This window comes from Cimex lectularius, unplaced genomic scaffold (assembly GCF_000648675.2).
Source record: "Cimex lectularius strain Harlan isolate CLEC.00 unplaced genomic scaffold, Clec_2.1 scaffold186, whole genome shotgun sequence".
Taxonomy (NCBI): domain Eukaryota; kingdom Metazoa; phylum Arthropoda; class Insecta; order Hemiptera; family Cimicidae; genus Cimex; species Cimex lectularius.
Window position 1 is genome coordinate 633,200 of NW_019392979.1, and position 24,829 is coordinate 658,028.

Here is a 24,829-nt window from a genome sequence, read left to right on the forward strand (position 1 = left end):
CGACCTTTATTCGGGTCATCTTCAGTGCCTGGTTGCATTACGAAACATACATCGATTGGAAAAAATACAATGTAGATGTAAATAATATAAATTTTCAACCAAGTATTTCATACTCGCATAAATTGTGGTGTTATTCTTGTGATGTCATATTTCTTTTGTGTGAAATTGTTGTGAAACGAGAATTTGCTATATGTATTGGGTGTTGGGCTTGACAGAAAGTTAACGCGAGGCATAATTTCCAATTTCCATCTCAACTCGGCCGATTCTGTTTTGTTATAAAAATGCTTAAACAATCGACTGGTATGACAAGTAATCAGAGTGTTTATACCAGCTATTTCCAGCCAATCCTCGAGTAACGATTGATTTTTAAGACCGTAAGTCACTCATAAATAAAGTTTTTCTAATTCAAAATATAATCATTACTGTTTTTTTCCTGGGCTGGACATCGAGACTCGTATTGTGAGCTGTTTTAAAAAAAATTAAGAATCCTGACTCTGATGCTTATGTATTCCCAGCGTAGCAATTTTTGATGTTAAGCATAATCACAGATAGAACCTCACATGTCAATGGCTATGAAACTAGAAGGGCAATCGATTTAAACTAGAGAATAAAAAGCACGCGAATTATTAGTAAAAATGTGTTTTATAAATGTGCGACAATTTATAACGCCGTACGATGTTAAATATGTAGAATATGTCCATTTCACTTTTTATTTATTTATTCTTGATTTAGCAAGTTTGAATAAATCTGAAATATACTTTAGAGTATATATCAATGCATAGGTCATAAAGTATAGGTAAAGTATATATCAAGGTATAGGTGTAGGTCGATATATTCAGGGTCGTCGCTGGCCGCAACGGTTTAGGCGTTGACACGGCGCTCATCACTGTAAGGTAAAGGTCCCGGGTTCGAATCCAGCGGCCCTACTTTCGAACCCGACATCCTTACAAATGGGATTTTTTTTTTCTCAAAAACACCGGCACCCCGAGGGTTGATATAACCTCTGCTGTTGAGAACCCTCCTTAGAAAAAAAAATAAACGGCACGAAATTTTTGGTTACTTGGTAGTTTGCCGGCGCTAAAACTATCCATAATATTATTACTTAATTAAAAAACTTCTTTTCATTGGGTTTAATTATAAACGTAATTACAAGAGCTTTAAATTCAAATTGAACATATTTACTTTCTACCCCTAAACTGTTTCTTTTTTTGCGTTTTGATTGAATATAAAAATTTAAAAAATTATAATTTCTCCGCTTTTTCCTCCAGTCCATCACACTTGGTGAACTCTAGAAATGAGCGATATTCAAATTAAAAATAGAAAAAGCAACAATCACTCTCTTTAATCGTATATTTTTAACTTTCTCGAGAAATTATTGAGTTCCGATCAATTTTGACGGCTTATTCTTGCTGTTTCAGGTTTGCAGATGCATATGGTTTTTTTATATCTTAATTGCATTAGTTAGAGCGAGAATTGATTTTTTTAAAAAGGTTTCAAATAGGCTATCTTAACAAGCCAAATAGTCTTGAATACAGCGAGAGGCAAAAAATTTGCCATCTTTAATATTTTTAATTAACAAATTCACTAGTTTCGTGGTCCGCTTGACCAATATCTTTCATTAATTAAGGTGTTTAGTTGAGATTAAAAAAATCAGTGTCACGAACGGAATTCGAACCCACGATCTGGAAACGATTGAATGTAATATATATTGCATAATTAAGTGGAAGTTTAACATGAAGTTGAATCTAAACTTACTTTCTTTTATTTTCACTATGTTCAAATTTTGTTAGGTTTTTAAAGGATTTTGTTCATTTATTACAAAATTGATTATGAATTTAACTTCTTTTTTCTTAAATGTCACAATCTAGACACAATTTGAACAGTTTCAATCGCAAATCAAAATTTCATGGATTGTATTTTGTTACGTGTTTTGTTGAAGAGAATATCGCTTAATTTTAAACTAGGCGACAATTTGATCGACTTAAACTTACCCAAGCCGGCAATACTTTAGATACTTGTCACTCATCGAATGTTGGCATCCATCCATGAAGCCTCCGATGCAGATTCTATTTCAGTTCACTAGTCTATGAACGGTAGAAGTAAACGGATCGGAGTGGATGTTTGAACCGCCCATGAGGCTAGAATGTTGTTTGTAATTGGACTTCTACTCATACCCCATTTGGCTCATACTGACATTTTAACGATCGGTGAATTGATTTTTCGGTTTTGCCTCCTCATATGTGGCCCAGGTTAATTATCTTTTTTTTTTTGTATTTTGTGCATTAGACGCTTTTTTCCCCGATGGATCTAACTGGGAGGACAAAAGGATATTCGATCTCGCCGTCGACGAAGTCAAAAAGGATTTTGAGAACCTTTTTAATGTGGAATTTTTGCCGAGAAAGCATAGCGTCATTCAGTTTGACAGCTTCAACATGACTAGAACAGGTATGGCATGTGTATCTGAATTATTCAACACCTAATTATATAAAAAATTCATAGATGGATTATTTGGTAAAATATCTGAATTATTCAGCAATGTAGTAATAGGCCGACGACGGAAAAACGTTCATGCAATGTCTATTGAAATAAAACACAATTATTACATATGTAAAATATATATAACAAGGTGTATATAAACCTTTGATTATATTTTCAGAGATATAAAAGTTTCAGAATGTTGCAAAACTGCCAATTTAAAAAAATGTATATATAACATTAATTTTAAATTGGTCAGAATTATTTATTATCGTTTTGATTTTGAGTCAGAGTCATGAAAAATATTACAATTAAAGCGTCATGTTTTTTAAGTATATTTTACGAATGGTTAGGGTTGTATAAAGCATATTTTGCCAGGTAATTTCTTGGTAATATTCGTCGTTCGTGTTAAAATGAACATTATCATGACAATTATAAAAATTTATTTTAATTGACAGTCAATGTGGCGTTTAATTCGAAAAGGAATAATTAAATAACGTAAAAAAAGTAAAAAATATCAATTTGAGGAAATTACGAGGACGTTTGCTGAAGAAAAGGGTTTTAAGTCGACTTACAAATTTACTTTATTGAAAACATCCATTCAACATAATAAATATTCAATAACAAACAAATTACAATTTCTTTTCCATGAAATTTAAATATTAATTCAGCGTGGACTACTATGAGACGTATAAAAATTTGAGTAATACATTAAGAGGCAAAAAGATAGCCACCCAAGTAAATACTTTCAATCGCTATAATTTTTATTTTTTGTTGTTTATTATATAGAAAAAAATATGTAGAATAAAATAAAATTTAGCTAAATTTCAAAAAAAATTAAATTGAAATTAAACTGAGTAAAACAATTTTGCCAGAAATTTTCTTATGGAAATAGTGAAGAAAATATTCAATTCAGTATGGTATATTTCCTCCTCTTGCGTTGGTCACTGGTTGCATTCAAGGTGGCATCGATTTGACAAGGTTTTGCGAGTAGTGCTGTGGAATATTTTCATGATCCTCCAACAGCCCCATTATTAATTCCTACAAATTCTCTGCAGTGGGTGACTTATACCACGATCTTAGATGTGTGGAGTTTTGCGCTGCCTGAGGCCGCCATGGAGTTTTTGCATAGGACTATTTACCCAAATATGGTTGTTACTTAAATATACAAACCCAACACGCAGCACACGAATTACCGCTACATGTGTGAGTAGTCAGTTACATGAAATGTGAAGTCAACCCTCGAGCGCGCGACGCGAATGACACCATAAAATGACACCGCACTTGCATAAATGGCATTAAGGTAAGACTACATAGACCGTTTCGTTGCGATCCAACTTTATTTTTTGGTACCCACATGTTTCGGTGTAAGTTTAAAAACGCTTCAACAGTATTTCCTTGAATCATCTGCCAAAGCAATTAGCGATGTAACGTAATGAATTCCCCTTTGCCAACGAAAGTGATGAATCTGATTCATCGCGGCTTAACCGACTCATTATGACAAACAAAATGTTCAGGTTAAAGCCATTAGAGAGAAAAACCCAGGGTTGATAAAGGCAAAAACCGACTGAAATGATCATTAAAAAGGACTGAAATCTGTTTGTGGGTGTGCTACCCAATATACTTCAGGAGATTATCCTATAATTGGACTGAAAGTCTCTGAGGTCCAAAGTCTGATTCTCATTTTTCAAGATTTTAAAACGGCTATTAAATCATAAGGAATGTAATATTGTATTAGGTAAGCAGCACATAAATGATTTGGAATCCTTCACTGTTATAAGGGAAGAAAAACATAATTAACTCTTGAGAAAATTGAATGCCCCAAGAAAAGCTTTTCACCGAAATCACTCGCCTCCGACTGAATCATAACGGCTTACTATAACACCTACATAAAATGGGTGTTCTTCCGACACCAGTATGCGAGTGTGATGGAGAATCCCTTGTTCACCCTGACCACGTTCTGCTCTCCTGTCCCCCCTCGTCACGAGGCAGTGAGGACGTCTTTTAGATTCTAATTAAAATTAATCTATCTCTACCAACAGGAATTAATATAATTCTTAGCAAAACAGACGAAAAAGATATAATCCATTCTCTGTACAAATTAATTATAAAAAACAAGCGACAAGGTCTATGGTCAAATACACCACGCGATATGACTCAAATTTGCACTTTACTGGCCAAGGAGGTCCAATCCATAATTCATATTCCCTTTTGTTTGGACCGTCTTGAATCCACTTGACCAAAGAGAAAAAGTTCAACGCAAAAAAAATAGAATTTCAATCCCACCTTTTGAATTTTCCTTCCTTTTTGCCATTTTTCAAATGTCGAGAAATCAGGAATCGATTCTCGGCGACAAATGAAATGGCCACGGAGAGCTTTAGTGAAGGTATACTTCATTTTAACTTCTTAAATTCACTAGTTTTCGTGGTCAGCTTGACCAATTAATATATTTCAATTAACTAAGGTTTTTAATTGAGATAAAAAAGTCAGTGTCACGAGCAGGATTCGATCCACTCGGACACTAACTTCCCATCTCAACTCCACCTTTTGAATTTTCCCTCCTTTTTGCCATTTTTTAAATGTCGTGTAATCTGTTTGATTCAATTTCTATTTGACAAATGAATTTATCTCAACGAAAACTTTAATTAAAGATTAATTAATTGAAAAGAATTTATTTGGACAATCGGATCACGAAACCTAATGTAAAAATGTAAAAAAAAAAATACTCCTATTCATCAATGTTATAAATGGCGACACAGTGTCACAGTCGTTGGTAATGTTAGGACTGTGTTAGCCTTCAGGAAAATTCGAAATCGAAGTCTCGATAGCTCAAGTGGTAGAGTAGCGGGCGTATCAAGCCGAAGGTCGTGGGTTCGAATCCCGCTCGTGACACTGACTTTTTTATCTCAACTAAAAACCTTAATTAATTGAAACTTATTTGTTTACTTTCATTAGTTTTTAATGGAAGTTTCAAAATTTTACTGACTAATGTTTTAACCGTTTGTAACCAACAAATCGCATTTTGATCCTCTTGAGTAGATGGGTAGTTCTAATCTCTAACCCAGCCATATTTGTCAATACCTTTAGAAGCAAAAAAACCTTATTTAAACTTTAGAATAGAACTGGAAACTCCTAAGTTTATTTTGAATTTGTATTTTGTTTGCTTAAGATTACAATAAAAAAATAATAAACGAATCACAGAGGTTTCTCACTGCACATTTTAAGAGAAACGAAGGACTTTATGGTGAAAAATCGTGAAAGCTGAAGTAATCTGAAATGTGAAATATCTCGAATACAATTGAAAATCAGACTTTTGAACAATAAAAACTTTTTAGTCCAGTTGACATCTAGGATAACTTCGTGATGTTTGACGTATGATGACGAGACGCTCTGTATACATATTTTCTTCATTCTTCATTTTGGCTTGTTCCATTTTACTGGTTTATGTATGCTGATATCTGCGCACGCTTGTACACAACCTATCACTTCTCGCACCCCGCCGGCAATTCCAGATTTTTATAATTTACAATGATCGGCAGTCCTTGAAAATTAAGCAACCCTGGGTGTAAGCACTCCAGGGAAAGACCTCGGTCTTGTTCAGCCGCCGAGGCTGGGCTCCAGGTGCTATCAACAGCTAGAACACTTTAATCCCAAACGCAATCTGTTCCTAAAAAAAAACTCATTCACACTCTCATTCCCTCTTAAATACATTCTTAGTTACTTACTTAGAATGGCAGAATAGCCGATATTCCTCCATCACACTTTACACCTACTTGAGTATTTAATATTCCGCCATCAAGTCTCATACACTACACATCCACACCAGTAAATATATTCAGTCTCAATATACACAAAACGAGTTACCTGTAAAGTAGTATATGCAGTAAAACAGTGCTGTTTCAAAGGAATGGTACCCTTCAATTAAGGGAGACACGTCGAGCAACCTTCATCCACACACCGGACACATACGCTTTGGCCCAAAAGTAAGTGTCTATATGCCAACCTCGCATAGCCTAATCAGATGAGGAATACTCTTCTTCTACGAGTCAGAAACTCTGAGGGTCACGCATCCACTCTTGATGAGTAAGAGCTTCTCTGCCAATCCAGCACATTGGCGCTGCCACCTTCTTAGTCATGTTTCTATTGCATTCTTAGCACAAGAGGCGTCATCGCCGTGGTTAAGTCCGGAAGTAGGGATGTCCCGGCCTTAGCCGCCTTGTCCGCCTTTTTATTTCCCTCCAGACAAATTTGTCCGGGTTTGCTGACAACCTCCAGCTCGTGGAATCTCTCCAATAAGAGAACAGGGAGAAGGTCGTCGGAGAACCTGTCACAAGTTATTCAGTACACCAAAGACCTTTTTTCTTTACTAAAACAACAAAAACGTATTTATTTTGAAATTTACAATAAAAAATTAAAACGTGTGAAGGTGTGAGACTCGCTGGACGAATGAAGCGGGCGAGTTTCTTGACTGAGGAGGCTGAAGAGAGCGAGGTGGACATAAAACACGGGTTTATATAGCATGCTAATGCAGTCAGCTGGAAGTAGTTCCTTCAATTTTTAATTTCGTACAGCAGTTCTGAGAAAGTCTGTGCAAACAAGGTGTTTCATACACTTTGTTTTCATATATCTTATACTTTGTGAAGTACGAAAAATTAAATCATATTTGAATCTAAAAATAATCAAAATTTCTACAATAAAAATAATATAATAATTATAAAATTTATAGATAGCTTATCAAAAGTCATATTATCAAAAATGATAACGGAATGAGGTAACTTTTGCTATTATAAGCAACAAAAATATCATAAATCAAAGGGAATTCCAAAACGTATGTATTGTTTACGTTTAGTAACTAACTTTTAGTCTATTTTGTCTGTAGTTAACTTGATATATTGAAAAAGAAAAACTACCGGCTTTAATGCGGGAAAGGAGTTTATAGAACAATGAAGTTTTTGTTCGTAAATTTTGATTTGCTTTTTTTTATGGGTATTTATCAGCGTTTAGGAGAATCGTAAAGTTCAAATATATCTTTATGTGCGTTCTTTGTTCCTGTTCCAATCTCTAGGCCCACGGATTCTCAAATTAGCCTCATTCTATCGGGTTGTCCGGAAAATAATGCAGGATTTTAAGTTTTCATTAAAAAAAATCTATATAAAATATTCTGTTTACGTTTACAGGATTACTCATTTGTATGAATGTCANTTATTTTGATTAAAGAACATTGCTTTAAAGTAACTAGTTTCTTTTTTTTTGTTTAATACCAAAATCCTGCATTATTTTCCGGACAACCCAATAAATGATCGATTAGTCGGAAATGTTGAATTTTTTCTGACAGGGTGTCTTAATGAGTTCTTTTCGGAGATTAAATCTATCAAGCCGATCTCCAGCGTTGACACGGCTTAGTGACAAGGGTGGAAAAGTGAAAAGGCGTTTTCATTTAAGCGTCAAACTCCCTCTTCCCTTACTCGGACAAATCCCTCTTTAAAATATAAAATTAAACCTTTTTAAGTAACCCACTCGCTCACGGTGTTAAATATTTTTTAATTAAATCCCCCTCTGGTGAAATACATTTTCTTTGAGCAAAACCGATCTAAAATATTAAATATTTAATTATAATGAACAGGCTTCACGTAGTGAGACAAGCTTCTTTCTCAAGCACCTGGATGCTTAACATTAAAGTACAATTACTATTTGAACAAGTTTATTCGGACTATGCGATTCTCGTTGATCAAAATTAAATAATGCATTTTTATAATAACCCCACAATATAAAGTTTTTATGCCAATATGAATTTTTTTAAGGTCTTATCATCTTAGTATATTAACCTGGGAACATGATTGATCATATGCGATGCGTTTTTTTTTTTTTTTTTTTGGAGGGGGGGGAAGTGTTGCGTGAGAAAAGGGCAGCGGAGACGGTGTGAATCGAACCCTTTACCGCTGTTTAATTTAGTAACCAAAGTAAATTAATTTAGTGTTTTTATATTTAGTATCATTTCTTTATAATATGAAGTTTTTTCTGTATTCTGCTGGGGAAAAATAAGATTATTGTAAATTTTTTAACTTTTTATATTATAAATTATTTTTTAACGAATAATTTATTTGTAACCTCTACATTTTAATACATATTACAAATATGCGAGTATATATGCTCAATTAATTATACACGATTTTTTCGAAATGAAAATTTGTGTCACAGGCCGGATTCGAACCCACGACGCGGCTGGTCCAACCACTTTGGTATGTATTAAATTCACTAATTTCGTGGCCCGCTTGACCAATTAATACATTACAATTAATTAAGGTTTTTTGTTGAGATGAAAAAAAGGTTAATGACACGAGCGGGATTCGAACCCACGATCTTCGGCTAGATACGCCGCTGCTCTACCACTTGAGCTATCGTGACCTCGATCCACTCGGACACTAACTTCNACCTTGAAAAATGGCAAAAAGGAGGGAAAACTCATAAGGTGGGGTTGAGATAGGAAGTTGATGTCCGAGTGGATCGAGGTCACGATAGCTCAAGTGGTAGAGCAGCGGCGTATCTAGCCGAAGATCGTGGGCTCGAATCCCGGTGTGCCATTAACGTTTTTTCATCTCCCCAAAAAACCTTAATTAATTGTTTGGTATGTATGTTGGTATCGATCGTCCATGCCACAAACTTCTCATTTCGACTTCCCATTTTATTCTAATTGTACGCAAATCGCGGCTTCATATGGAAGCACTCAAAAAATCGTGTATAATTAATTGAGTGTATGTATAATTAATAATAAAGTTATAAAAAATAATAAATGTGGTATGTTTTGCCAAAAACATTGACCCTATGGCCAGTACAGCGCTGGAAGACGCAGGTGGAAAAACCTCTGGCACCCAATATGATGGAAGAGGTCCGTAGGATTTAGGTTCTTAGGTAGGGTAAAAATAAAACGGGTTTGGGAAGTAACGGTTTATGATAGATCGAGAGCTTGGTATGTTACTTTTGGAAGTGGGATCGGATCAGTTCGTTGACAAAAGAAATGTTGAAATCATTTAGGATAGTGAGGTTATTGACGTAGTTAAGAGGTTAATAATTTACGTGAGGAGTTCCGATCGTAAGCAGATGCGCAGGATAATGGATGGTTTGGCGGAAAACCCTCGGTTTCATACGCTCAAAGGGTCATAGTAATGTTGTATGCAGAGGTACTTGTGTTTTCAAGGTCAATGATTTTGGACCCGAAAGTTTCGTAGATGTCCAATTGTTCTCTTCTAAAGTCTTGTGTGGGGATTCCACATCCGCCTGCTATTTAGTTATAGACCTAAGAATCTGACTTGAGTAGAAATCGGTGCACCTTGTCCGCAATTCTGTTTTTCAATGTTCCATAATGAGAATTATGCTCCACTTTTTACACCCGTTTTTGAAATGCTCAAGGTGTTAAGGTGTTCTTTAGATGGTCGTATATATATACTAGCTTTATAACCCGACGTTGCCCAGGCGGATAATAAAACGTGTTATTTAATATATAATTTTGATTATACATGTTGCTATTGCTGGATAGGAGCATATACAGGGTGTCCCAGTTCCTTCTGACGAAACTCAGGGAATCGATTCTACTCTTCGTTTGGAGCAAAAAATGCTCAGGAGAAAATTTTCGGAAAGTTCTCTATTTTGAAGGTATTCGTCAATTTAGGATTTTTCAACTTTTCACTTCCTTACCACATAAAAGCGCTTACAACTTCCAAAATGTTGAGACTGCAACAAATCGAATTACACCATTTGAAAGAACGCTAAATTTGCTGTAAGATACTTCTTTGCAATAATCTGAATGACATAAAATGTTAGCCAATATCAGTTGGAACATGTCAAAATTACATAATTTAAAATTTTGGTCATGATTGCACGTTCTGCTGAGGTTACAAAAAAAAACCTACAGCTTGTCAAATTTCACAAAAACTTCTTCATCTAATTTGCTTTACGTTGATATATCCAGGTTTTTAAATAACGTTCTACTACAGTTGAAAAATAACAATTGAATGTTCGAAAACGTGAGCTCAGTAAAAATCGAAGGGGGGATAGAAATTCAGAAAGTCAGTTATGCATTTGAGAAGAGGGAAAACACTTTGAGCATTTCCTCTGAAAAGTTCCTCCTTTGTTGTTAGGTGCTTGCCACAAGAAGAACCATTGCATTTTATTGTATGAAGCTTTCTGGTATGGTTTTTGTGAGATTACAGATGTGTTATTTTTATTTTACAAAACGTGTTCTAATTGATTTATTTCTACCCCCCCCAAATTTACCGTTCTTTCAAATGGTGTAATTGGATTTGTTGCAGTCTCAACATTTTGGAAGTTGTAAGCGTTTTTATGTGGTAAGGTAGTGAAAAGTTGAAAAAACCTAAATTGACGAATATCTTCAAAATAGAGAACTTTCCGAAAATTTTCTCCTGGGCATTTTTTGCTCCAAACGAAGAGTAGAATCGATTCCCTAAATTTCGTCCGAAGGAACTGGGATACTCAGTATAAAAATTAAATTAACACAATTGAATGTTTGATATCAACGATTATATTTAGTCATCTATTAGATATTTACATATGCAATATTATTTTTGTTTTCGATTACGTTTTATTAAATTGGAATTACTGTCAGCGTTAAATTCATTGCAATGCTACTGGAAACAATGATTTTGGTAATTCTGTTTGGCACATTTAGAAAACAACAAATCTTCCATCCTGGAACGTGCAACGTAGAATTTTCCATAAGAAAACCATGGATTCTCCAAATTCAATCTACATAATAGCAATGATTGACCTTGTGATTTCTTTATCATAACTGCAAAAGCCAGTTTTATTGAAAATTACAGTCATTTGAAAAAAATGAAAAGGCACTTCTGTTGGTATAGAAAAATAGTAATATTATTCTACGAACAATATGTTGTCGTTTTGATGGCATTATAAACGAGAGTAAAATGCAATTCTACAACAGAGAATCAAACAGTGCATGCCTAATGAACTACTGTCACGTTGTTCATATAGATTACAATTGGGCTAAGATTGTTTTAATTCTCTAATTCTTACTCGACTTTTTCGTTTTGTGCTTCGTGATGTGATGATTCGGTAGCAGGTGAGCGCGACGTATGAAATATATTTTGTTCATTTCGTTGAGCTATTTCTCCTTCTGTTTCATTTTGTCTTTCACCTGACAATATTTCTGCGACGATCTATATTTTGTCGTTTTCGTGGCTTTTTAAACAACAACAAAATGCGATTCCAACAGCAATTCTACAACAGTATTGTCAAAAAGACAAAATGTAAGATTAAACATATTTCATAATTCACTAGTTTTCGTGGTCTGCTCGACCGATTAATATCTTTCAATTAATTAAGGTTTTTAGTTGAAATGAAAAAGGCTCAGGTGGTAGAGCAGCGGCGTATCTAGCCGAAGGTCGTGGGTTCGAATCCCGCTCGTGCCATTGACTTTTTTATCTCAACTAAAAACCTTAATTAATTGAAAGATATTTCATAATACAGTACAATCATAATTAATTACAAAACATTAAACAAAATTGACAAAACATTACAGAACTTCGCATCTTAACATTTTATAAAACTCAGAATATAAATAAATCCAATTGGAAAAACAACACCACATGTCACATTTAATTTAATTTAAACTGACCGAGTTCGGTAAAAAAAATGTTTAATAATATTTTACATAATTTATAATTATTCATGTACCTATGAATCAAAATCGGCTTTTGATGTCTTTACCTTCGTACAAATAAACGTTCACTTGGGGCACTGGTTTGGCTGAGTGGAACGGTGTCGGTCAGTCCACTTGCCGGTAGATCGTTGTCCTACCTACTCTACTGCTGCCTATAGTAAAGATACAACGGTGATGATTGTATATTCCTGTCTTTACATCAGCGAAACCAATTCTGTAGTTTTTGCGAGTATATTGTATCAGTAGTTTTGCAACTATAACCGATTCAGTAATTTTTCCGACTATGGAGTGTTACCGTATTTTTTGCGTCTATTGCGTTAACGCCTCGAAGTCGGAATTTGAAAGACGCGGGATAAGTCTCTCATACCGAATGAACAGCTGACAGCTGTGAAAATGGACGCCACAAATTCCTGAAATCTCTCCTTTTTGCCGCCAAAAAGCCCACCCAGCAATAATAAAAACAAAGTGAGAAAATTTTTTCAAAATCATTTCAGTTTTCGATTTTATCGTTAACGCCCATACGAACATTCACTTTTTACATATAATATATATGGATAGGCTTTATTTCTCTCTCTCTCTCTCTCTCTCTCTCTCTCTCTCTCTCTCTCTCTCTCTCTCTCTCTTTTTCTTTAAAGTAAAAAACGTTATTGTCATTAACTCAGATTGTAGATAGTTAAAAACTTTCGATTAATTAAGGTTTTTAGTTGAGATAAAAAAGTTAATGGCACGAGCGGGATTCGAACCCACGATCTTCGGCTAGATACGTCGCTGCTCTACCACTTCAGCTATCGTGACTTCGAACCACTCGGACATTAACTTCCCATCTCAACCCCACCTTTTGAATTTTCCCTCCTTTTTGCCATTTTTCAAAAATTTTTGACCAAGGGCCACGTGTTACCAATTAATTGTAACATATTAATTGGTCAAGCGGACCACGAAATTAGTGAATTTTATCTCTCTCTCTCTCTCTAGAGAGAGACGTATCTCTATTGTTTTGGAGATAACAGTCTGTATTTTAAATTATGTAAGTTACATGTTTTCTGATTTTCAGGAAGCCAATTCTTCCATTTTAAACCTTTAATTCCTGGTCGAAGTTGCGATAAAATTTGACACGTTTTCATTGAAGGGCTGGTTAAAAACACTGAAAGAACTAAGAGGATTTTGATACAGAACGATTTTAATAGAAAAATTCTTAAATGTAAGTAAATAGTTAGACGAATTAAATGGTATTGTGAATGAAATGATTTAAATGGGTTCAAAATTATGAAAATGGACTTACAACTACTCTTTATTACACACTGGATTTACGTTTTATTTTATTAGCGGGCTTTCAGTACGTCTTACTGTCTAAAGGATGACAAGACTAGGATGTTTGTCGAAAAGCCTTCTTCCGTAATGCACCCCTTGCTATCTTCTGTGCGAGGTCTGGTAAACAGGGTTGAAAAAAGGTGTCTCTGGCCCGTCAAAACGTAAAACGACATTCCTCCTTTCTATGTGGATATTCGACGAGAGAAAATGGAAAATCTCGGATCAGATCGATGTGAGGAAACTTCTTGGAAATTATTTCATCATTACTGGGCGTTAAGGGCTCATTAGCGATGTGGAAATTATCCGCCGTTCCCTATAATTTGACGGTTCCTGGCCAAAAAACTCTGTTTTCATTGAAAAATTTATTTTCATTAGAATTACTGTTTCATAACCGAATATTTTTTCATAACCAATATAAACAATAGAAATAATTTGATTTTAATTAAAATGAAACTCTAATTGAACGACATAGTTTTTTTTAGCTTTATTATAAAATATTAATTTTTATACAATTGTATCTACACCCACACTAAAATATAAATAAAATTTGGTCAATATTCATCAATTATGTTCAGGAAATTCACTATTTTTCGTGGTCCGCTTGACCAATTAATATCTTTCTATTAATTAAGGTTTTTAGTTGAGATAAAAAAGTCAGTGTCAAGAGCGGGATTCGAACCAACGACCTTCGGCTAGATACGCCGCTGCTCTACCACTTGAGCTATCGTGACTTCGATCCACTCAGACACTAACTTCCCATCTCAACCACACCTTTTTGAATTTTCCCTCCTTTTTGCCATTTTTCTCCTTTTTATCTCAACTAAAAACCTTAATTAATTGAAAGATATTAATTGGTCAAGCGGACACGCAAACTAGTGAATTTAATAAGTTAAAATGAAGTATGCTTCACTAAAGCTATCCCTGGCCATTTCATTTATCGCCGAGAATCAAATAGATTACACGACATTTGAAAAATGGCAAAAAGGAGGGAAAATTCAAAAGGTGGGGTTGAGATGGGAAGTTAGTGCCCGAGGGGATCGAAGTCACGTTAGCTCAAGTGATAGAGTAGCGGCTTATCAAGCCGAAGATCGTGGGTTCAAATCCCGCTCGTAACACTGACTTATGTTCAGGAAGTTGGATAAACCTTGTTTTGTAGCAAAATGATATTTTTCCAGGGACATTTTTTTTAACTTTTGGGAGAGAATGTGGAAACCTATTTTTGCTATTTGCCTGCCTTCTTAATTCTCCAATTCTTAAAATTAAAATATTTGACTAATCGACCAACATCCTCAGCACGGTTCCTGATATCCCTAATAGGGTCTCCGTCGAACGTCTCGTTGTGATCTTATTGTAGGGATACCACGACCTGGAGCGCCTCAACAAAACGGTGGTTGTTGACTTGGTACCAGAACACATAACTCTTGAGAATAAGGAAAAGCCGAACGAGAAAGCTAAGCCCGAGTCTTCCCATCCTCCGGCCATAATCATCGCGGTCCGGCTCTCTGAGGCTAAAAATGCATTAAAAGAAGGTGGCAGGGAAGTTGGGCCGGGTCGGCAAATAACTTCTCACGTATCAAGAGCAATATCAATAGGTGGCCTGTAATAAAGCTCAGGATAATGTTCAATGAAAACTTTTTGAAGTTGATATAAAGTTAGCCTATTGTAAATAAACCAGAAAAATAAATTTTAGAAAAAAAGGAGGAGAGGAAGAGCTGGATGATCAGGATCTATTTATCTTTAAAGATTAACGTCCTCCCCAACATAATACACCTTATAATGTACTCCAAATGAATTTGTAGAAACATAAACAAACTTTCCAGGTAATTAACTCCAGAGTGTTTTATTGTGCAATAATTTCTTTACGATAAAGACAAACTACTCCAAATTAATTTATAATGAATAGAAAAACACAGTAAATCTAAATTGAAATAGTTTATAGGAGTTATTACATTCCAATTGAAGTCATTTATTGAAAAATTGAAGAACATAACGAACGCTGTCTCATGTCAGACGAAGTCGTTTAACAGAGTAGGGAACAATCTCAACTTAAAAAGTCACGAAGAGTCATAAATGAAAGATTCAATGGATCAATGGTCCGTCATCCCCAGGGTAGATGGATTTACCACTCCTCCCTTTCCAGTAATCTCCTTTTTCCAACGTCAATTATTGTCGTGTTCGTCCTTTTCTCTTCCGTCTTCATTCCCTCACCAACACTAACTCCATTGTTCGTACCGTCTTCATTATCTGCTTACGATTCAAAGACGAAACATAAAGCCCTTCTATTGTTACAGAGGAATCACAATACGTTTTTCAATTGTTTAAATTTTAATTTAAATCTATAAGTAAAACTTCATAAAAACGTTTACAGTTACGTGTTTGTAATTAAGTTTTAAAAAATGTTAAAATACAATTGAATTCTTAAATACAAATAAATAAATTGTACATAACCTCAATTAGATTCTTGATTTCTCAGTTTATTACAAGAACAACGGTCTACTCCTAGCAATTCCCACAGATCAAATTATGTTTGTAAATCTCAGGCCCTGAAGATGATCTCAATAATGATCGAAACGTTGGCACGATAAAGAAAATGTTTTTCTGAAACCTACGTCACACCAGACCGCATCTCACGATTTCCGAATAATCATCGACTAACGGTCACTAATCATCACACATTACACAAAAACATGTGCCTAGTTGGGAATGAAAGCAAACTATAATAAGTTGTAAAAAATATCTTAAGTTTATATAAATTGTTGAAAATAATACAAATGGAACTACCTCATATTAAAGGAAAATCGGAAAACTAACATTAAATTAAAATATATCTTAAATAGGACTATATTACGTGTATCGTAAGTGAATCTTGTTAATTTGGTGCCAAGTCGTGGGTAGGTTGAACAACGGTTGTCCAATGGTGCCATCGGGTAAATATTTTTGTCGCTCATTCGCGGAAAATTGTGATTATCTAGCCAACTAATCACGAGTCCACAGTTTTTTCGTCGTCTTGTAGGGTCGGTAGGAAGAGTAGGATGAGATAAATCATTTAGATATGGTGTATAGTGAGGAGATAATTCGAAATGGAAGAAGGTATCAGTATTTGTAAATACTGAGAGTAAATCTAGGACGAAGTGCATGTTTGGGTTGGTATGAATGGGAGTCGCATGAAGGTCTATACGTTATACGGGTGCAATAATGCGGATAGTGACGTGCGATACAAATCGATATGTGTAAACTATCGAGTATTTTCTTTCGATACCGAGTACTTTTGGTATCGAATATTGTCATTCGATACAAGTTCTGTATCGAGTACTTTTTGTAGTATTGGTAAAATAATATTGAATTGTTATTTTCCGTCCGAAACTTAACTTTCCTGAAACTGGTAGATGATTGGTTACTGTTAAGAGCGCCTACAAGCGGAATGAGTCAACAAAGTTAATCGAGACTTCGAATTGATGCTGATAATTCTGGTAACTCATAATTCTTTCCCCTCGCACTTTCAGTTTCAGTAATTTGTTATCAAATGTTTTTGTCTGCAAGTACCTAAAAAGTGTTCGCTTTCCTTCTCGTAGGTAGATACCTAATCATGTCTCCTCCCAAAAGTAAAGTATGAGGTTATTTTACTAAGAAAACCGAATCGCCGGCATCTGGTAAATTGTGCGGGAATACGTCTAATCTTTTCAAACATTTGAAAAGAAAACACGGTTATCAATTTTCTCAAAACTTGATAACGATAAAATTTAAATGTCAATTTTGTTGAAATGTGTCGGCAGCTTTCCTTGTTCCTACGTACCCACTGTATGAAAAAATACTTAAAAATATGAGAAAAACTGCAAATTATTTTAATGCATGAGCGTATTTTACCCACAAGTTGATAGCGAGCAAGTTGATCATTTATGAATAAACGACAAAGTACTCATATAAGTAATTACTCGTTTGTATCGAATAATTTCTGTCGACTTGAGTAGTATCGAATATTTTCTGATATCGCATGACACTAAACGCTGTATGATGTAAGCTACGAGAAAATCAACGGGAGAGAACAGCCGATATTGAAGCAAAGCAAATAAAGTGATATAAAAGTTTGGAAATGGTCAATAACCCTAGCAAATGAGGTTTCCAAATAATGATCGATTGGTACTCTTAGATTCTCTCTTGATTCTAAAAATTATTTGTACATAAAAAAACTTCTACTAACTATTATTTATTTAGAAATCGTGAGGTGCGATCTGGTGTGATGTAGGTTTCAGAAAAACATTTTCTTTATCGTGCAAACGTTTCGATATTTATTGAGATCATCTTCAGGGCTCAAAGTGTTTGTCTTCTGTGTAATTGTGCCATTCTTGCGTGTCGTGTCGAGAGTGCCTTAACTATTATTATAAACATACATTATCATGGATTTTTTTAAACATTTTTAACTATTAAATTCACTAGTTTTCGTGGTCCTCTTTAATTCGTCTAACTATTTACTTACATTTTAGAATTTTCTATTAAAATCTTTCTGTACCAAAATCCTCTTAGTTCTTTCAGTGTTTTTAACCAGCCCTTCAATGAAAACGTGTCAAATTTTATCGCAACTTCGACCAGGAATTAAAGTTTAAAATGGACGGAATTGGCTTCCTGAAAATCAGAAAACGTAACTTACATAATTTAAAATACAGATTGTTATCTCCAAAACAACACTAATTTTATGAAATTCACTAATTTCGTGATCCGCTTGACCAATTAATATGTTACAATTAATTGGTAACACGTGGTCCGTGGTCAAAAATTTTTGAAAAATGGCAAAAAGGAGGGAAAATTCAAAAGGTGGGGTTGAGATGGGAAGTAAGTGCTCGAGTGGATCGAGGTCACTATAGCTCAAGTGGTAGAGTAGTGGCGTATGTAGCCGAATGTCGTGGGTTCGAATCCCGCTCGTGCCATTGACTTTTTTATCTCAACTAAAAACCTTAATTTATTGAAAGTTTTTAACTATCTACAATCTGAGTTAATGACAATAACGTTTTTTACTTTAAAGAAAAAGTCATCATTTTCTAATTTAAAATTTTTGTGGTTTAAAACTTTTTTTTTACGCTGGCATATTACCCATGAAGGTTTCTATTTTCATTTTACTGTCGACCGTGATCGGCCGACCAGGGCCAGGTCCCCGCCGCGCGCCCGCACCACTCATTCAGCTCCATCATCTTCTCATCTTCTAAATTTTCATGGTTGAAGATAATCAAAAAGAAATGTTTATCGACTTTAGAAATCCATAGATTATGTTGAAAGCTGATGGATTGTTGCTTATTAGGACAGATTCTAAGTTTATTGGTTTTGAAATGTTTGGGACTTTGCTCAGATTTTTTAGCAGTTTGTCTCTTTCATTTTCATATTCTGGACATTCAAAAATTATGTGGGAAGGATTTGAAGGGCAATCGCAAGTGGGACAGTTCGGAGACGATGCCAAACCGATTCTCTTCTTGTAGCTACCCCATAGGCCATGATTTGTCTTCAGTCTAAAAATAGTAGAATAGAACTCCTTTGACATTCCTTCTGGGCTATCGCCTTCCGAAAACCATGGTTTTTTCTTGAGCTCAGGGAACAGTGACCTGTAATAATTGCCAACATTTGATGCGTTGTATTTTTCTTGCCACAGATTTCTACAAAACTTTTCCAAAAAGTTTTTCCCGTCATCTGTAGGAATTTTAATGTCAAGGGTTGGACCTGATGTTGCAGCCTCCTTTGCAAGTGCGTCCACCGTTTCATTTTGCCATAAGCCTGCATGCCCTTTCACCCAACACAATGCCACCCTTTTTCCCATGATTTTTGTCTCAAGCATTTTCCTACAGATTTGGGCAAAAATATAGTCTCTGCATTTATATTCTGGGGTAATGTTATTTATCCTTTCTACAATGCTTCGACTTAAAAGAAAACTAAAAACGGTTTAAAACTATCATAAAAGCGATATCCAGGATATAAACGGGCTGATTCGCTGGTTAATTTGAGAGAGAGAGTTTCCTACAGTATAAATAAAGCTCATCGTCAGTGTCAATTTCTTGACCCATTATTTGTTTTAAGGAGATTATCAAAAATGAGTAGAATATGAATGTGTGTTTACTTGCAAGTATATTCCACAAAATATAACATTTCTATATATTTATTATTTGTTAGCAAATGCAAATAGTCACTCTGATGATTTTTGACGCACACTTACCGCTCTTTAAACTGCAAATGCTAAAATTGATATGAAAGGCTTTTGTAGTTTGGAATTATATCCGAGCCGGGTTATCGCCGTTGGAAATGGTCTTACACTTTTATGGTATAAAGCTGTACGGCGATAAAATGGAAAACGGAATCGAGAATGAGAACACAGCCTGGGGAATGGAAACACTTTTTTGAACCACTTTCATATGTATTGCGGTTGCAAGTAAATGAAGAAAGTAAATGCAATTTTATATTCAAAACTGATTGTTTATATTCATTCTTTATTAAAAATATAAAAAAAAGTAAAAAAGAACACGATATAATCGTAATTCAAATTGTGTGTAGCATAGATGAAACTTTGGTCGTTAACTATTTTCTTTGTTGTAATATAAATGGAAATGTCTTAGCATTAATGAGCCAATATTCCCAACATATTCGGCACAAAGATAATTTAGCATAAATCCGACTTCAAAGTTCCACCGCTATGTCCTACCAAACTTGGAACCAATTCTCAACATTACTGAGTCAGAATTAAATAAATCAGCCGATGTTATTACAATAACCTGACGTTTTAGGGATAAAACATGGCTGATGGAAATACCGACGCAAAAAAAGTTTAGGGGTAAAAAGTAAATATGTGCAATTTGAATGTAAGGATCTTGTAATTACGGTTATAATTAAACCCTAGTGAAAAGAAGTTTTTTAATTAAGTAATAATATCGTGGATAGTTTTAGCGCCGGCAAACTACCAAGTAACCAAAAATTTCGTGCCGTTTATTTTTTTTTTTCTATCGAGGGTTCGCAACAGCAGAGGTTATATCAACCCTCGAGGTGCCTGTGTTTTTTGAAAAAAGCCCATTTGTAAGTATGCCGGGTTCGAATGCAGGGCCGCTTGATTCGAACCCGGGACGTTTACGTTACAGTGATGAGCGCCGTGTCAATGTCTAAACCGTTGCGGCCACCGACGCCCCCCTTTTATTTGTTATTGTTTTGAAATAAGGGTAATTAACGTTCTATTTATATAGGGAGATTAAGTGTTTAGGTCACATAATACCTAGAGTCTTATATGTCAATTCTTAAAAAAAACAGGTGTCTTGAAAACTTCACTATAAATTATAAAACAATTTCTTTCTTATGGTTTCAAAACTCATAATTCCTGGGTGTTTATTGTGTGAATTTTAGCTTCGTACAAGGGCGGCCGAGGCAGCTTGTACAATTTGCACTGTGTTGGGGGATGAAATAATAAATGAGCGCACTGCCCAAAAGTGGTTCAACAACTTTTTTTTAAGTACTCTGCTAAACTCAAAGCAATATCTTATGTTTGTGCATATTAGATTTTCGCTTCAAAGGAACAGGGTCAGGGCTGCTACAGCCAAATTGTACGACCTCCTGATGAAACTGTACATAAACCATTTTTCGACGCGTGTGATCCGGTCAAAAAACGTCGTCCTGAATCTTGTTACCGTCGGTCAATTTATGAGGAACCTATTTGCTCAGCTTCCACGTCTTCCCAAGTCGTTGTAAGCTAGAGAGTGACGTCTGATTGAACTATTTGGCAAGCTCCTGACATTTGACACGAATCAAGTTTGATAACTTCCCTCAATCCGTCGTCATTCTAGACATGAGGTGTTCCTGGTCCCGGTATTCCAAGCAGATGCAAACTTGTTGAACCACTTTGGCCAGTGCAGCCAAGTATAGTTTCATCACCGCTCGAAAGTGCAAGTTTTACGAGCTGTCGAGTGCCACAGTACTGAGAAAAATCGTACTATAAGCATGTACGAACTATGAATTTTTAAGCCATTAGAAAGAAAATATTGGTTGTCCGAAAAATAATGCAGTGTTTTCATGTTTTCTTTTAATTACCCCCTATATAATAAACTGTTTCCATTTGATAAAGTATTCTCTTGTACGAATGTCATCGTTACGAAATTTGTGCAACACTTCTTTACCAAAACAGAAATGAACCTTTTCTGAACAGAGTTGTTTCTTGTTAACTTTTTTATCTCAACTAAAAACCTTAATCAGGTCAAATATATTACACGACATTTGAAAAATGGCAAAAAGGAGGGAAAATTCAAAAGGTGGGTTTGAGATGGGAAGTTAGTGTCCGAGTGGATCGAGGTCACGATCGCTCAAGTGGTAGAGCAGCGGCTCATCTAGCCGAAGATAGTGGGTTCGAATCCCGCTCGTGACGCTGACTTTTTTATCTCAACTAAAAACCTTAATTAATTGAAAGGTATTAATTGGTCATGCGGACCACGAAAACTAGTGAAGCTATTGATAGCCTCACTCCACTTCTAGACTCGTCGGTCAAGGATAAAATCATACATATAACAAATACACAAACCTTGCAAGTATAGAAAAAAAATTAAAATGAGTTAGCATTCATACTGAACAGTACACTATATTCACGGTGATAATTGGGAAAGAACCTGTCACCTGTTAGGAAGTGCACGTGTATTCCTATAAGAACCTGGTATGACCTTTTCTCTTTAGATCTACTCTCCGCAGGCAAGAGAGAATAAGTCTATGTAGCAGACTAAAGTAAGTCATTTCAAATAATTTGCATTGTTTCGTTTGCTTCAGCGGATTCTCTTCATTTTTTAAATCCTATTAGAAACCTTTATTTTAATATCAGTAGAACGTATAGCGTGGATGGAATCGTGTGATGTCGTCGTGATTAACTTTGTCTTATCTGCTTCTTCGTTCCCGTCTATACTGATGGGACCAGGAACCCACACCAAATTGACCATTTTCCCACTAGCATCGATCCCTCTCAATTATTCATAATATACATTTGTCTAATTAATTAATGCTCTGAGTTCTGGGATTGCGCTTAGGTCCTTTTATATTATTATCTTTCCCCCTTTCCTTTCAACTACCCCTAGCGTGAGGGATATGGCATTCAGCTCCATCCACCAACTCTTAGATTGATGTACCTATTTCCTTCTTCATAGGCAACCACGCTTGTTGCCAACCTTTCAGTGTAAATCTAGTTTTAGGAAAACCTTGTTAACGTGTTGTAAATGTACAAATTTAAGAGACAGATGATCAGACATTCCTTTATTTATTACAATGATTAATCGATCAGTTAATATTTGAACGTAAACGCCAAATAATAAAATTAACTGTTTAAATTTCAATTTAAAATTCGACTCACTAGTGCAATTGCTCTGCCCTCCGTCATTAAATAAATTAGGGCTTTGTACATACATAAAAAATCCCCTAGTTGGATTTTCAATTGAACCGGAGGGAGAAAGAGGAATCTACCGTCCTGTAAATTGTGCCGGTGGCGGAATACTGAAATGCGTCTGTCCAATTAAAAAAACGAGAATAACCAGACGCAGTAATTATCCAAATGAGGAGGGCTAATTAATAATTATATTTGATTTAACACTTAAACAAGAGTGGTCAATGGTGCGGATATTATTTGCCTAACATTCCGTCATTAGTTCATAATATTTCCGTTAAATTTTAACTTTAATTACAGAATTACACAACATTTAGAACAATTTTCGAGTGTAATATATAAATTACTGTAGATTAAATTTACTTCTTTATTGTGTATTCTATATTATTGTTATTTACATATTACAATTTTTATCATATAAAAACATGGAAAAAGTTTTTTTTTTATTAATGTTCACCATTGTTTGATTAATCAAGAATTCTTTTTTTTCTGAGTTCATCAAGGACCACGATAATTCGTGGGTTTTCCTTTCCCTTTGATATAAAGAATGTCCGTTTTACCTACATCATATTTGCAATTTGCTCCTGCATTGTTTGTTTGAGTTTGACTTCAGGGCTTTGTGTGTACGTTGAAACAACGGAATCTGACGACAAAGTTTCTCGTTTTTTAGACACTTTTTTTTTTAGTGGGAGGTTCGTGTTTTATTGTGATTTTAACTTTTTAAAACGTAACTAATCAGTTCTTTTCAAAACATACTTTCTACTTACAGTAAGTTGTTTTGCAACGATCTGGATTTCGAGCTTTCAGCTCATCATCAGGTTGTAGAACTCCTTCAACCTGACGATGAGCTAAAAGCTCGAAATCCGGATCGTTGCAAAACAACTTACTGTGAGTAGGAACTATCTTTTTAAAAAGGATTGAACACCGCCCTCACACCATCATTCATCATTACTATTACTAATCAGTGTTCAACTTAAAATATATGTGTGGTGATTAGTGACCGTTAATCGATATTTATTTAGAAATCGTGAGATGCGGTCTGGTGTGATGTAGGTTTCAGAAAAACATTTTCTTTATCGTGCCAACGTTTCGATCTTTATTGAGATCATCTTCAGGGCCTGGGATTTACAAACATTGTTTACATATAACAATTACATTTTGGATGTAGAAAAATGAATTTATACAATGCAAAATATATATGTATATGCATTTTTATATATATATATATATTCAATCAAAGTATTTCTACTCACTCAATAAAGATCGAAACGTTGGCACGATAAAGAAAATGATTTTCTGAAACCTACATCACACCAGACCTCATCTCACGATTTCTAAATAAATTAAAATATATGGTCGAATTCTTTAATTTTTTCCTGTAAAAAAAAACTGCGTCAATATTCCAGAATGGGCAACTTGTTAAAGTCGTAAGGACCGGTCAGAAAAGAAGTATTTTAGAAAAACACCTTTTTACGTCGTTTGGACATTTATTCGAGCCGTCTTCACGGCCTGGGTGAATTACAAAACATACGTTGACTTGAAAAAATACATTACAGACATAAATATAAATTTCGCGCCATGTACTTCATACTCATATAAAGTGTGGTGCTGTTCTTGTGGGGTCATATTTGTTTCTTGTGAAACAGTAGTGAAATGTGAAGTCGTATTATGCTGTTTTTATACGGCTGCGACAGGGTGCGGACGCGGTAAATCTGGAAAATTTTCTTTGATCACGGTTTTATTCCACACAAAGGAAGTCGATAATCGGGATTTTCTGAATTGGATTTGTGATTCTGGGTTTATTTAATATTGAAAAGTAAGTTAATTATTATGGACGTTAACGAAGGAAAGACAAACATAAAAATAAAGTTTAATCATTTATACACTTTATGATGTTGGCGTGGCTACGGCTGTTTACATATATCTGTTCAGTAATTAATGCTGTGTGTGTGTGTGTGTGTGTGTGTGTGTGTGTGTGT

At 35.0% G+C, this 24,829-nt stretch overlaps 1 protein-coding gene across 1 annotated transcript in view; it reads left to right on the forward strand.

Annotated features, from left to right (window-relative positions):
* Positions 1–2,088: 2,088 nt before the first annotated feature.
* Positions 2,089–24,829, forward strand: part of LOC106665159 (glutamate receptor ionotropic, kainate 2-like) — a 101,278-nt gene continuing 78,537 nt past the window's right edge. The window contains exons 1-2 of the mRNA XM_024229563.1: positions 2,089–2,207; positions 2,287–2,445. Of these exons, the coding sequence (XP_024085331.1) occupies positions 2,144–2,207; positions 2,287–2,445 (223 nt within the window). The 5' untranslated portion in view covers positions 2,089–2,143. The remainder of the gene's footprint in view (positions 2,208–2,286; positions 2,446–24,829) is intronic.